A 14,229-nucleotide genomic window follows, 5' to 3' on the forward strand; every position below is an offset into this window, starting at 1 on the left:
CCCTATGGCTGCTTCCATGAAAGCAGGAAGTAGACACACTGCAGATTTATTGCAGGATTTGTATCAGCTGTAACAAAGAAATATTTTTTATTTAAACGTTATTAAGCTGTTGCTTATCTTTTAGAGCAGAGAGGAAGTTCTGAGTTCAGGTCCGCTTTCATGATTTTATTAGCCTGCAAGTGATTTCCTTCAGATATTTCACCATTCTCTTCATATTGTGCTGGTCTGACCGATCACCTCTCCATGTATAACCACATATTAGTTAGCTTATTTCTGCAGAGTGTGTGGGGGTGACATATTTCATGCTATTGTCAGAGTGTGATGATGGTGTCAAAAACCGCTGACTCTGCTCAGCCAGATATAACAAATATACACCTCAGAGCTCCATCACTTCATACATTGCACTTTTTCCCATAGAGTAAAGTCCCCAGTGAGCACTTGGTAGCACAGTCTGCCTGGCAAATACTTGTAGGAGGAATTTATGAGGAAAACTGGTGTCCTTTGGTTGTTCTTATTCCACTGTGGTAGTAGCCTTGGGTCTTACAACATGCCTGCATCATAGGCTGCTGCTATATAGGCTCACTTAATGAGAATGAAATGTGTTGAATGATTCTCTAGGAATGGAGACAATTGTATATTGAAATGATAGGAAACATGTTTTTCTTTACCTTAGGCAACCAATTAGAGTTCAGCTGTTTTTCTTTCAGCCCACGTTAGAAGTTAAGTATTATTCCTGACTGTGGATAACACACACTCATTGCAGTCTGCCAGTCCTCTGTGGCCCATAGCAACTGAGCAGAATATTAAAGCAAGATGCACATCAGCCTGGAATATTTAGAGAGTTTCTTCTTTTTTGTTTCTTTCTTAGGTTTGAACCAGCATTCTGTGGATGAAGGTTAAATAATCCCAGGGAATACAGCTGAAGTATGGAGACGACAAACGGTATGTTGCACTGCTTAGAGTCCAAAGGCAAAACATGTGTCATCATTTAATTGATTATTATTACTGTTTGTTTATATTGGGCTGACTCAGTGGTGTAGCTAAGGAGCCTTGGGCAGGGGTGTAGCAATAGGGGTTGCAGAGGTTGCGACCGCATCGGGCCCTTGGGCCAGAGGGGCCCCGAAGGACCCTCCCTCAACTGCAGTATTAGCTCTCTATTGATCCAGTTCTCATAATAATCACTTCTGTAGATAGTTTGAATAGTGGTAATCATTAACAAACTGTTCCCCATCCCCTTCTTGCACCTCTGACACTGCAGTTGCCATTGGCAGGTTTTGGTGCGCCGTATCAATTGTTATGAATAGAGTGCTTGGGGGGCCCCAATGTAAAACTTGCAGCGGGGCCCACAGCTCCTTACCTACGTCACTGGCATTGGGCCTCAGTGCAAGTTTTACATTGGGACCCCCAAGCATTCAACAGGTAACAGTTCATATAGCGGCACAAAACTTGCCAAGGACGTTCAGAGTATAATAAAATGTAAACAGCGGAGGGGAATCATTTGTTAATGATTACCACTATTCAAAGCAAATATAGAAATGATCATTACCAGCATAGCACCGTTGAAAAGCTAATATTGCAGATGAGGGTGAGTTCTTAGTGGGCCTCTCTGGTCCAATGGCCCTGGTGCGGTCGTATCCGCTGCATCCCCTATTGCTACGCTCCTGGGTTGACCTCTTCCATTGTGCTTTACGCAGAGTTCCCCAGCCCTGTCCTCAAGGCCCACCAACCATACATATTTTGCAGGAAACCACAAACATTCACAGGTGAGGTAATTAGTGTCTCAGCAGAGCTGATTATCTACCCCTGTGGATTTATACAAAACATGCACTGTTGGTGGGCATTGAAGACAGGGTTGGGAAACACTGCTGTGCAGAGTACTTAATCATGTCACTAACTGTCTCTGAATCTAATCCCTACCATAGTCATAGTTCAAAAGCCCCATCCCAGTCTATAGTTTCCTTTTGCTTTTTTTTGCTTTTTGTGTGTGTGTGGGGGGGGGGGGGGGGGGGGGAGGATCAATCCACTTATTTGTATGTTTTAGGGATGTGGGAGGAAACCCATACAACCACAAGAAGGAAATGCAGACTTTATGCAGATAGCGTCCTGATCCAGATTTGAATCTGGGGCCCCAGCATTGCAAGATGAGAGAGTGCTATACATGATACAAATCATGAGGGAACTGTAAAATAGTGTAGTTAGAGGAACTGTAATGGAAATACCATAATGAACAAAATTGCTTATTTAAAAATTCTGAAATTTATCACAGGTGATATGTTTAGTCCTATCAGGTGATCTCTGCAGAATGTTTGTTTACTAAGAGTTCTAAAGCCAGTAGAAAAGGAGCATGTGCTCCCTCGCCATCCTCTCCGGCTGCTCCATCGTGTTGTAACCTCCCGATAATCTTGCCGGTCGCGCTCGTTTGCGCACGACTGGCCAGATTACCGGGGGATTAAAACAAAACAGAGAGGATGGCTAGGAAGCCCACGCACCTCACGGCTTTGGAAGCCCCGGGTAAGTATAAATACCCCCATATTAGTTGTCTCAAGTACACTTACAGAGATCCACTACAAGACAAAAGGGTGAGCTTATCAGAAAATAAATTGCGTCATAATTTTGTATACAGTTGGTCCAGGTCTCTGGAAGTCCCTTCGCAATGGGAATGGAGATCCTTCAGCCTGTGGAGAGGGCGAAAGACCAGGAGCCCAATAGTGCAGTATCGTTGCCAGGTGTTAATTGGTGGGGGATTGTGGGTAATTTATACTCACAAGTATGGGTTGCATTCCTGCAACCACCATACAAGCATGTGGAAAGAAACCGTTCCCACTCGGTATCCCAGAACCTTCTGGAACAGGGTGGTCGCTCTCCTCCTGTCGGCCTTGCCACTGATAGGGAGGTATACGTACGAGTGGGAAGTGAAAAGCACCCTCTATACTTAGGGGGTGTGGGTAATAACTATTTAAAAGGTTTGGGGAGGTGCCCAGTTTTTCTGCTAGTAGGTCGAAGTGTGATACTCTACAGTAATATAAAAAGAGGTGTCTTACCTCCAAAGATGACTCACTCGAATAGAGTATGAGGAGTATTTATTTTAAAGTGGTTAATTGTAGACTGTCTACAATTAACCACTTTAAAATAAAGACTCCTTATACCCTATTCGAGACTTTTAAATAGTCATCATAATTTTGGGCACTTCTCCAGTATATGTGTGTAGCCAGTACATGTGGCAGCAGAAGAGTGTGTGAAATCTCTAACGGTCTGAAGGACAGGCGGTGGGAATGCCATTCATGCTTGTCACGGATTAAAGGCTAAACTAGCTAATAGCGATATTTCAGCTTGGGAGAGTTATTGATGGGTTCCGGCAGGATTCCAGTGCCTGACAGCGACATATTGCTGCTGGAGTACCTGCACTGGAGCATCTCAACACCGCACACACAGCTCAATACATGTAAACTAGGCCACATTTCATAGTGATAAAATAAACAGTCATTTTTAAATATTGCATTCGTTACATTCCAGGAATACATGTCCTGCTTCTTGGTAGAAATTTGCCATATGCCTGGAAAGCTGTTGTATTTGATTTAGACTGTATTTGTAATAAATGCCTCCCTCATAATGCTGTTCCTTTACATACTGACATGTATGATGACTTCATGGTTGTGTATTTTGATAGATATAGCACAGAGCTAACAGAAAGCCACACAGTCCTTGCTGTGCTAAAATAAGCAGCATAAGTTACTACTACTTAGATTTTAATAATGTAGTTACTTACTTAGTAATTGTTTCCCATGGGGCCTAGTCCGTCCATGTGGTAGCCTAGGCAACAATAAAGTAAACCTGAGACGGGGGGATTTAAAGTGGACCTGAACTCAGACCTCCTCTCCGCTCCAAAAGATACACAACAGCATAATAACCTTTAAACAAAAAAACATTTGTTACAGAGGATACAAATCCTAAAATAAATCTATACGGTGTCTACTTCCTGATTCATGGAGGCAGACATATTGTTTACAGGCTGTGCTTTCCAATGGGCTTATCTGCCATAGGCAGGCATGTGACACAAGGGAGGATCAAATTACAATTTAAGATTAGACACAAATTAGGGGGAATTAGACAGCCTACACTCTCTAAATACATCCAGGGTGCATTTCTCTATGTTTTCCTTCTGTCCTGTGCAAGAGTTCAGGTCCTCTTTAAAAAAAAAAAATATATATATATATATATATATATATATATATATATATACACACAGATATACATACCTGGGGCTTCCTCCAGCCCCCTCCAGGCTGATCTCTCCTTCGCTGTCCTCCTCCACCACCTGGATCGTCCACAATTCGCCCTGGATTTGCGGTCCTCCTCTGTCCTTTCGATCCTGCGCCGGGACCCTAGAACTGTCCAGGACCATAACAATCCAGTTAATGCCTCGTGCATGCGCACTTGTGGCTTTCATTTGGGCTCAGGTGGAAATAGCCAAGCACTATTGGATCCGCTGTACTGTGCAGGCATCTGGCGCCTGTGCAGTAGACCAGATCTGATCAGGCTCCGCTATTTCTGCCTGAGCCCCAGTGAAAGCTGCAAGTGTGCCTGCAGGAGGCTCTCACGGAATTGTCAGGGGCTGCCAGCGCTGGATCGAAACTGCAGGAGAGGGCGGGAGAAGACTCATTAAGATCTAGATCCCTTCTGATGTAAGTACCCCCCAGGGGCTTTTTTTTTCATTACAGGTTTACTTTAAAGAGAACCTGAGGTGAACCTAGGGGCAAAAATAAAATACCAGCTATCTGAAGCTGCAGTTTGCATAGTGTGAGGCCCCAGACCCCCGCTATTTCCACCTATAAACGGTATTTGTATGGGTGCCAATGGCAGCACCCAAACTTCCATGCCATTTCCGGTGCACAAATATCCTGCTCACCTGAGTAAGGTACCACAGATATAACCTCATGGGTGGACTGGAGACCACTTGTTAGGAAATTATTCTGAAACTTTTAGACAATATTAATGTTTCACAAAATGTGAGTGCTGGACCAGGTCACTGCCTTGCAAATCAGGGCAGTTGTCGCAGATGTATCCTCTGCTCAGGGAAACTTTGTACAGATCACCTAGATCCATTCTCCGCAGACCCAGACACAAAAAGGTTAGTTTTAGCTCCGCAGATAGTATGGGTTCAGCCTCTGACTCACCAGACAACAGAGAGGAGAGGGTCCAGTCCGTCTTTTCTGGCACCCCCAAACGGGGGGGGGACCAGCGCGGACTGACCATCCAGGAAACTCCTCCAGGCCAACCGTCCTATTACCAAGAAGAGCAGGGGGAGATACAAGAAAAGAGGTGGAAGCGGACTAGGAGGGCAGGCCGAAAGAAACGGAAAGTGATTTATTCCCCAGCCACTTTAAATGTAATTAATCTATCCAGTATCGAACTTTCCCCAGACCAGATCTCTCTCCTTTCTAGGGGTTTATCTTATGCACCCACACATCATTTTGACATCTTCAATACCATGCTGGATGTGAACAAGTTTGTTCGCAACCTGATGGTCAAGAAGCACTTCTTGGAGGGTGACGGCCTGGGTGGGGTGGAGGACGGGTTGGGGGTGTCCCCGGGGCCCCATCGCCTTCCCGCCCCGGGGGCTGGGCAGATCCCTCCATTCCAGGAGGCTTCTCTCATCCTCATGTTGGACCAGTTGTCCAGCATGAGTGATGGCCCAGCCTCCGGGGCGGCTCCGGGCCCCGTGGCCACCTCCAATTCCCGCTTCTACCCCATCCAGGCCAGAACTCCTATCGTAGATGTTTTCCAGGATTTGGTTGAAAAGGATCTCATGCGAATTAAAAGGGCCAATAAGGCGGCTTCCGATCTGTCACGGCAAGAACAGGCAGCACTACAGTCCCTCCAGAATAACAAAGCGATAGTTATTCGCAATGCAGACAAAGGGGGGGCTGTGGTGGTCCTGGATTCATCTGCCTATCGGAGTGAGGCGCTACGACAATTGGAAGATACAGCCACCTATGAGGTATTACCCAGTGACCCCACGCAATGTTTTAAAGCTGAACTTCAGCAGTTACTTGATTTGGGGGTTTCGCTGGGTATTTTCGGCCAGAAAGAGCGGGAGTATCTTTTGGTGGAGGCACCCATTGTACCTATTTTCCATCATTTACCTAAAGTCCATAAGCCGGATGTTCCTCCCAGGGGCCGTCCCATTGTGGCGGGGATTGGCTCTCTCGGGGAACGCCTGGGACAGTGGGTGGATGGGTGTCTCCAACCTCTAGTGCGCCGCTTACCTGGATTTCTACGTGACACAACCCATTTGCTATCCAGTCTAGAATCCCTCCATTGGGACCAATCCTTTGTTTGGGTCACAATGGATGTGGCCTCTTTGTACTCTTCGATTCCTCACAAATTAGCTCTTAGAGCACTGGATTTTCACATTAGGAAATATGGATCTTTTACGCCTTCTGTCTGTGACTTCCTCCTTCTGGCGGTGGATCATCTGCTTAGTAGGAATTATTTTATGTTTGACGGGGTGTACTATCTCCAAAGATGCGGAGCTTCTATGGGAGCCAAATTCTCCCCATCCCTGGCTAATTTGTACATGGGATGGTGGGAGGAGCTCCGCATCTTTGGAGAGTGCAACCCCTTTTCGGAATCTGTTTTTTGGTATTCTAGATATATAGATGATCTGCTGCTAGTTTGGAGGGGGCCAGAGAGGGACATTCAGACATTTTTGACATACTGTAATAACAATGAACTAAATTTGTCCTTTACTATGTCCCACAATGCCACTGAAATTGATTTTCTGGATTTGCATTTGACTGGTTGTGTCACGACAGGGAGGGTACTGACTAGAACCTTTAGGAAGGAATGTGCGGGCAACTCTCTGCTTTTAGCTACAAGTTGCCATCCCAAACATACTCTAAGATCCATTCCATATGGAGAAATGATTAGAGCAGCGAGGAACTGCTCAGACCCAGATAGACTCGAACAGGAATTAGATCTGGTCCAATCCAGGCTTAAAGTTCGGGGATATCGGGATAATCTTATCCTACAGGCCAGAAATCGGGTTCTGTGTAAGACTAGGGCCGACCTTTTGTCTTCCCGATTCGGCAGGGAGAAAAGGCGATTTGACAAGGGTATTAATTTTGTAACCTCATACAGTCTAGAATATTCTCAGATTGTTAAAACTATTAAAAAATATTTGCCTGTCCTCCACTCAGACCCCAAATTACAAGCTATACTGGCGGAGGGCTGTGGTTTCTCCTCACGACGTGCTCCCACCTTGGGTTCAAGGCTTTCCCCTAGTTTGTTCCAGAGCGCTGACAGGCCTAGACCCACTTGGTTGAGATACCTGGGTTCTTATAGATGCGGTTACAATACATGCAGATTCTGTCATGTTCATGAACAGACTCGGGAGGCTGTTTCCCTTTCTAGGCACACTAGTTATGAAATTAAACAATATATTAATTGCCATACTAGTAACGTTGTGTACCTGGTTACTTGTGTGGAGTGCACGGTTCAATATGTGGGGTGTACCACCCGCCCTCTCCGCCAGAGAATTTCTGAGCACTATCATGGTGCAGGGAGATGTCAGAGGAATGCAGCTTATATTTCCCATGCTTCGAGTGTTTCTAAGCACTTCTTCCATGTCCATTCAGGCAACATGGCAGGCTTTAGATTTCATGGTATAGAAAGGATATCACACCCACAGAGGGGAGGGGATATTTATGGGAGGCTCCTAAGACGGGAGGCTTTCTGGATCTGGAAATTGGGGACACGATCCCCTACAGGATTAAATTCCAGATTGGATCTAAATACTTTCTACGATTAACATCAATAAATACCATCCAGTGTATGTGCGATATTGCAGTTTATTTCAGATATTGGGTGGATATTTTGGTAGGTTTTTAAGAAGTGATGTCATGCTGTATCTACTGTTTTTAAATGAAGATCTTATATATGCATTATGGTGTCATTAATCACCTTTTAATACTATGTTATGTATACCTTTAAGCACAGGGCTCACACCTCTAGGGGTGTGGCCGACTGCACTATATAACCTGTTAACACACTCATGTTAGTATGCTATGATTAAGGAGCTATTTTATGCTCCGATACGCGTGAGCCTTTTATTGCAACACTGATGATGGATTGAAATATCAATAAAGGATTTTCTACTTTCACCCGACCAATTGGTGCAGCGGGATTCCTTCCTTCGTCTCATGTCGTATGAATTGTCATGTATAGAATGCTTTGGGGGCCCCAATGTAAACCTTGCACTGGGGCCCACAGCTTCTTAGCTATGCCACTGTGGACCACGGTAGTTTTATAGTCTTTATAAATTGCTTTTGTTATCCAACAGCCAGTGGTGACTTTGGAAGCTTTTTTGCTTTTTGTATTTCCTGTGAAAAAGGGATTAGAAGGTCATTATCCTTCCTGAATAGTTTGGTAATCTGTAGATAGTAGAGTATAAAATCTTCTGCATGGTGGAGCTGAAGTTCCTTTTGCTTTATAGCAGTTCATTTGTTACATTATTATCTAGCTTCTGTGAAAGGAGTAAAGGTGCCCATACACTCGTCAGATTGGCAGCAGATAGATAAGAAATGCATCTGATGATCTATCTGATGCGTTTTTAGAACATTTTTTACCAGGATAGAATTCCAATAGATTTCAGTTTGAAATCTATTGAAATTCGATCTGATGGCATTTTTTTGCCATCAGATTTCCATTAAGGCCAATGCAAACTGATAAGCAATCTCATCAGATCGACCTAAATTTTCCACCCTGCAAGTTCGATGGAAATCCATCGAAATCGATCGAAATCGGCCGTCGATCGGTCGATTGGCCAACCGATTTGCAATCGATCGATCGATCGATCGGGATCGATCGGTCGGCCAGAAAATCGGCTGAGTGTATGGGCTGCTTAAGAAGCCTTAGGTAAGCATAAGGGATTCAAGGTTAGTGTGATATTATCCACACCTACGCAAGAGTTGGTTGGGCAAAGCTTGAATTCACAAACTCTTTTTGCTGAAGAAAGAACCAGTTAATACATGACTTTAATATTAAAGTTGCAGAACCTCTGGGTTTAAAAAAAAAAAAAAAAAAAAAAAAGCTCCTTACCAAGATTATTAAGGCAGCCTACAAACTTCACTTGAAACTTCACTTTAGGTAACTGTTTACATCTTATCAATAAAATACCCTTTAAGCCACCAACAAGCAAGAAAATACACAGAATACTTTTAACAGTAATTTTTCACCTACCAGTACTTTTTGGTAATTTTTCAATTGCAGTCTTTTTCACTTGTCAGCGCTCCGAGTCCTCACTTATCACTGCTTAGCACACCTAAACAATCTGTATCTTGTTTTTTTCCACCACAAATTAGGCTTTTTGGGGGGTTATACTGGTTTTTAGTAATTACTTTATTTTCTATGCATTGTAAAGGGAAAACAATGAAGAAAATACACTTTCTCCAATTCCATCCTATATAGTTTTAACCTTCCTGGCGGTAAGCCCGAGCTGAGCTCGGCTATGCAGCGCAGGAGGATTTCTCAGGCCCTGCTGGGCCGATTTGCTCACTTTTTTTTCCAACACGCAGCTAGCACCTTGCTAGCTGTGTGTGCATTCCGATCGTCGCCGCTCTGCGCTCGATCGCCGCTGATCGCCGTGCCGCCCCCCCCACCCCCCTCCCAGACCCCGTGCGCTGCCTGGCCAATCAGTGCCAGGCAGCGCTGAGGGGTGGATCGGGACTCCCTTAGACGTCACGACGTCCATGACGTTGGTGACGTCATCCCGCCCCGTCGCCATGGCGACGGGGGATGCCCTTCAGGAAATCCCGTTCTTTGAACGGGATTTCCTGATCAAAGATCGCCGGAGGCGGGGGATGCCGCTGTACAGCGGCTATCATGTAGCGAGCCCTAAGCTCGCTACATGATTTAAAAAAAAAAAAAGTAGTGCTGCGCTGCCCCCTGGCGGTTTCTAATAGACCGCCAGGAGGGTTAAAATAAACAATGCTACTGTAGTTAAAACACACACATTGTATTTGCACATTTGTCCTAGTTATATCAACATTTAAATTATGTCCCTAGTACAATGTATGGCAACAATATGTTATTTGGATATAAAGGTGTATTTTAGGGTTTTTGTGTTGTTGTCTTTTTTTTGTTTTTTTTCTCATTCTAAGCTATCAATAATACAAACCCTTATTTGATAAAATAACAGATATATACCCTCATGACATACATATTAAAAAAGCTGAGTCCCTAAGGACTGGATTTTTTAAATGCTGTCACTTTGAGTTTTCTTTTGGGTTTTTTTTTACAAGTGTTATTTTGGTAACTACGGGAGATGGGGATAGAAGGAGTTAATAACTATAGTACCTTTATTTTATTTTTTTATTAATTTTTATATTAATTGTACTTTTTGGCCTCTAGATGGCAGTACACACTATGCTGTGTTCACAGGAAGTATTTGTGAATGGTGTGATTTTTTTTTAATTTTTTTATTACTTTTATCTTCATAAATTAACATGGCTTATATCGGAGCCATTTTCATTCATTCACAGGAACTTTGAATGGCTCAAGGAACACATGTTCCCGTTCAGCAATCACAGATGAGTAAGTCCTGACAGGTGTCCTTGGCATCGGCAGAAGCAAGTGACGCATTAAATTGTCCTGTCTGCAGTAAACAGACACAAACAACATTTTATAGTGCCCACACTGCAAGAAGTGGTTAAATAGAAGAAGAAAAATGATCTCCTAGGAGAAATCTTAAGACAAAAAGTGAATTTGATCTACCCCATAGTTTACCACCATTCATAAAACTGGTAAAATTAGCAAGAATGTCCTCCATAGGCATATCGTAAGTAAGAAAACTACCGGTAATTGTTTTAACCAGATCTTCAGGGTTCTAGCTACAGCAGTTCTAGCAATGGCAAGTCTAAAGACAAAGCAGCCTTCCAAGTTATTTTTAAATAAACATCTGCCATTGTCCATAGGGTCTCTCAGTATGTCCATACTTCAGAGCCAGAATCTATTTTATTTGGTCAAATAAGTATACGTTTAATGGATGTTCAGACATTTCTTAATCTTAGAAATTCCCACAACTGCAGTTTAAGTTTTATCTCAGAACTTTGCATTTTTTCAAAAGGGAATCATGTCTCGGCATAAATTGTCTTCTGCCTGAAAATTTCCATTCATCTTTAATCGTATTTTTTTTCCCTTGCTATACTTTTATGTACAGAAAATACCCTTTCTTGGGATTCTTCCAATCCCCCATAGGTTTTATCTTTAATAGATAATGCAGGCTTGTAAATCTTTTTATCCATTGTGATATACTGCAAATGGCTTTTAATTAAGTGTCTGCTTCCTGCTGGAAAACTTAATTTACATTTTTGTGGGGCTCTGGTTTTTCATCTGGTCTACCTTTCTGTTCATCAAAGGACTTCTGTACTTTGACCTCTGATACTGAGGAAGCCCTATCAGTAGATCTAGAGGGGGAGTGTGTATCTGCAGTATTTGGAATTATGGTTTTATGCTTTATAAATAGAAAAGTTAGCCAATAAATGCTATTAAATTATCGATTTCAATTACCCTAAGGGCCGGTTCACACGGACGCTTGGCGGCGTCTACCGTCAAGTGTTCGGGACCCATCGGCTAAACTCTCCCATTTAAGTGAATGGGAGCGTTTAGCATTGCGCTGTTACCGTCGATTGCATAAACGCGGCTTTCTGATCCCGATTTAACGCATCGTTTCGGCCGTCCCTAGAAGCCGCATGCAACGTCCAGGGACGGCTAGCCGGCGCGGCTTCATGTCCCCCTGCGGGGACGAGAAACGCCGATGGCGACGATCTCCGTACTGCCGCCACCGAACGAGACGTCACAGGACGACGCAACTTCCTGGCCGCCCCAACGCTGCCTGCCGCCGTGTGAACCGGCCCTAAACATGGAACTTTTTTTAGTTGGTAATAGTCTCTGATTTTTGGCTAGCAAAAGATTTAACTGGTATGATAAAAAGGACTTGTGGAGGGGGGGGGGGGGGTTAACTTTTCTCCTCGAGATAGTTTTTCATCTCTTTAAATTTATTTTTCAGCACTTTACAATTGAAAAACACACCAAAATGTTGGTGAAAATGTACTATTGAAATTATTTTGAGTATTTTTTTTCCTACTGGTGCTTTAAAAGGCATTTAAAAGATACGTTGTAAAAATATCACCTAGGAGAAAAGTCAGGAGAAAAAGGTTATTGCATATGGGAAAACGACCTTATTGAATTCACTTTTACGCCTAAAGGCCCGTAAACGCTGAGGCGACCGATAATGACCACCTGAGCTGACAATCGAGCATGTATACGGCAGCCACCGACCCCCAACTCATGAGCAATCTGCCCAACGGATCTACTCGACCCTAGCAATGCTAATACCCCGCCAATCCCCCCGCATTGCAACACAGCACATCATCAGCTACACAGCTGACATGCATGTGTGCAGCCCGGCCCATCAATGTCATCCAAGGGGATCAGGTCCTCATCCCCAACAGACAACACTCGTCAAAGGCGTATACACACTCGAAGTTTCCTCCAAGGTGATATTTTCCCACGATTTTACAACGATTTATGCAGTGATGGTCAGTAATGTAAAAAAAAAAGATATATGAAAAAGAACATAAATTTGTACTTAAAGTGAAATGTAGAGGAGGGGAAATCTTTTTGTCCACCCAATTAACTAGGCCTCTCTCGGGTGAGTTGACTAGAGGACACCTCCCTCCTCTTCCTCAGTAAATCCGGTCACCAAGCAGGGCTGTGGAGTCGGTACAAAAATCTTCCGACTCCAACTCCGACTTCTCAGTTTATGAAACCACGATTCTGACTCTGGGTAACCAAAATGGCTCCGACTCCTTAGTCTAATATTTAACAGGGCTGTGGATTTTTTACAAAAATCACCCGACTCCGACTCCTCAGTTTGTGAAACCACGACTCCGATTACGGGTGCCCAAAATTGCCTCGACTCTGACTCCAACTCCGACTCCACAGCCCTGGCTGTCACCAAGTTCCACTCTAATCCGATACCATTGGGGTCACATGGAGCACCTATGTTGCTTCAGTTATTTTTCCTGTATGTAACCAAATGCTACTAGCAAGGTCATTACATATTGTAAACTTCAGGATGTTATATTCATAATTGAAACAAACCACTTTCTAAAGGTACCTATACATACACACATTGATTTTCCCATTTCGATTCCCTGCATATTTGATCAAATTGGAAGGGAATTAAGTCCTTTAAATGTCCAATCGAATTTCGATCTACTTGACCAAATATCGTTGGAAAGTATCAATCAGACAGGATGGAAAATCTAGGCTTGAGTTGTGGTAGATCAATGGCACAAAGCGCTGCACTGCACCAAACAGTGCAACCCTGTGGTTTAATCGATTTCCAATAAATTCCCTGCTTGGATCTCTTAAACACAATAAGCTGTGTGTGGTAGGGATCAAATCAACTCCTTTCAGAAAGGAATCAATTGTTTTGGAACATTGGGTGGAAATCTGTATGTGTATGGCTAGCTTAAGACTTGCGGTAAACATTTGAGGCCTACTCTCTCTCTTCAAACTGAGAGTGAGACTCAGCCCCCAGCCCTAGTGGTGTGAGCAGGGTGGGAGGGGAGAGAGAAAAATGATGGGTAGGGAATTGGGGAGAGAACAAAAACAAAACTACTGGTGAGACTCTTAGTATGCCTCAGGTGAATACCTCTGGGTCAGTCCAAGCAGGGTGGTCCCCCTCAGAGAAAAGAATATATATATATACACACACACACACACACACACACACACACACACACAGGGCTGCGAAAGTTTGGGCAACCTTGTTAATCGTCATGATCAGAATCAGAATCATTTTATTTTATCGCCAAGCACGACTTGGTCGTGCCCGGAATTGGGCTTGGCACAAGCAGGTACAGAAAAAAGGACAGGCAACAGAGATAACAGAAAGCATACATCAAGCATAATGTAGTACAGTGGTGGTACACAACAGAGAAAAACCTTGTAGTACAGTGGTGATACACAACAGAGTAGTACAGTGGTGATACACAACAGCGAAAAACCTTGTTCGCAGTAAATATGTAGATCTGCTGTGCAGACATGCTTAAGGGACGGTTCTGGTTAGTTGAGGGAGAACGGTTCTGGCTAGTTGAAGACTAGGCTGATGGGAGGATGGTGCGGTGGTGGAGGGGGGTGGGAGTGAGTCTAGAGAGTTCA

General features: G+C 43.8%; 1 protein-coding gene across 7 annotated transcripts in view; it reads left to right on the top strand.

The window, feature by feature from the left end:
• The window catches only part of KANK4 (KN motif and ankyrin repeat domains 4), a 267,015-nt gene that overhangs the window by 144,635 nt on the left and 108,151 nt on the right, over positions 1 to 14,229 (top strand). For all 7 annotated transcript variants that reach the window (XM_068239357.1, XM_068239358.1, XM_068239359.1 and 4 more), the window contains one exon: positions 869 to 942. In XM_068239357.1, the coding sequence (XP_068095458.1) occupies positions 927 to 942 (16 nt within the window). In that variant the 5' untranslated portion in view covers positions 869 to 926. The remainder of the gene's footprint in view (positions 1 to 868; positions 943 to 14,229) is intronic.

The sequence above is a fragment of the Hyperolius riggenbachi genome, chromosome 6 (genome assembly GCF_040937935.1).
Source record: "Hyperolius riggenbachi isolate aHypRig1 chromosome 6, aHypRig1.pri, whole genome shotgun sequence".
In the NCBI taxonomy this organism is placed as follows: Eukaryota; Metazoa; Chordata; class Amphibia; order Anura; family Hyperoliidae; genus Hyperolius; species Hyperolius riggenbachi.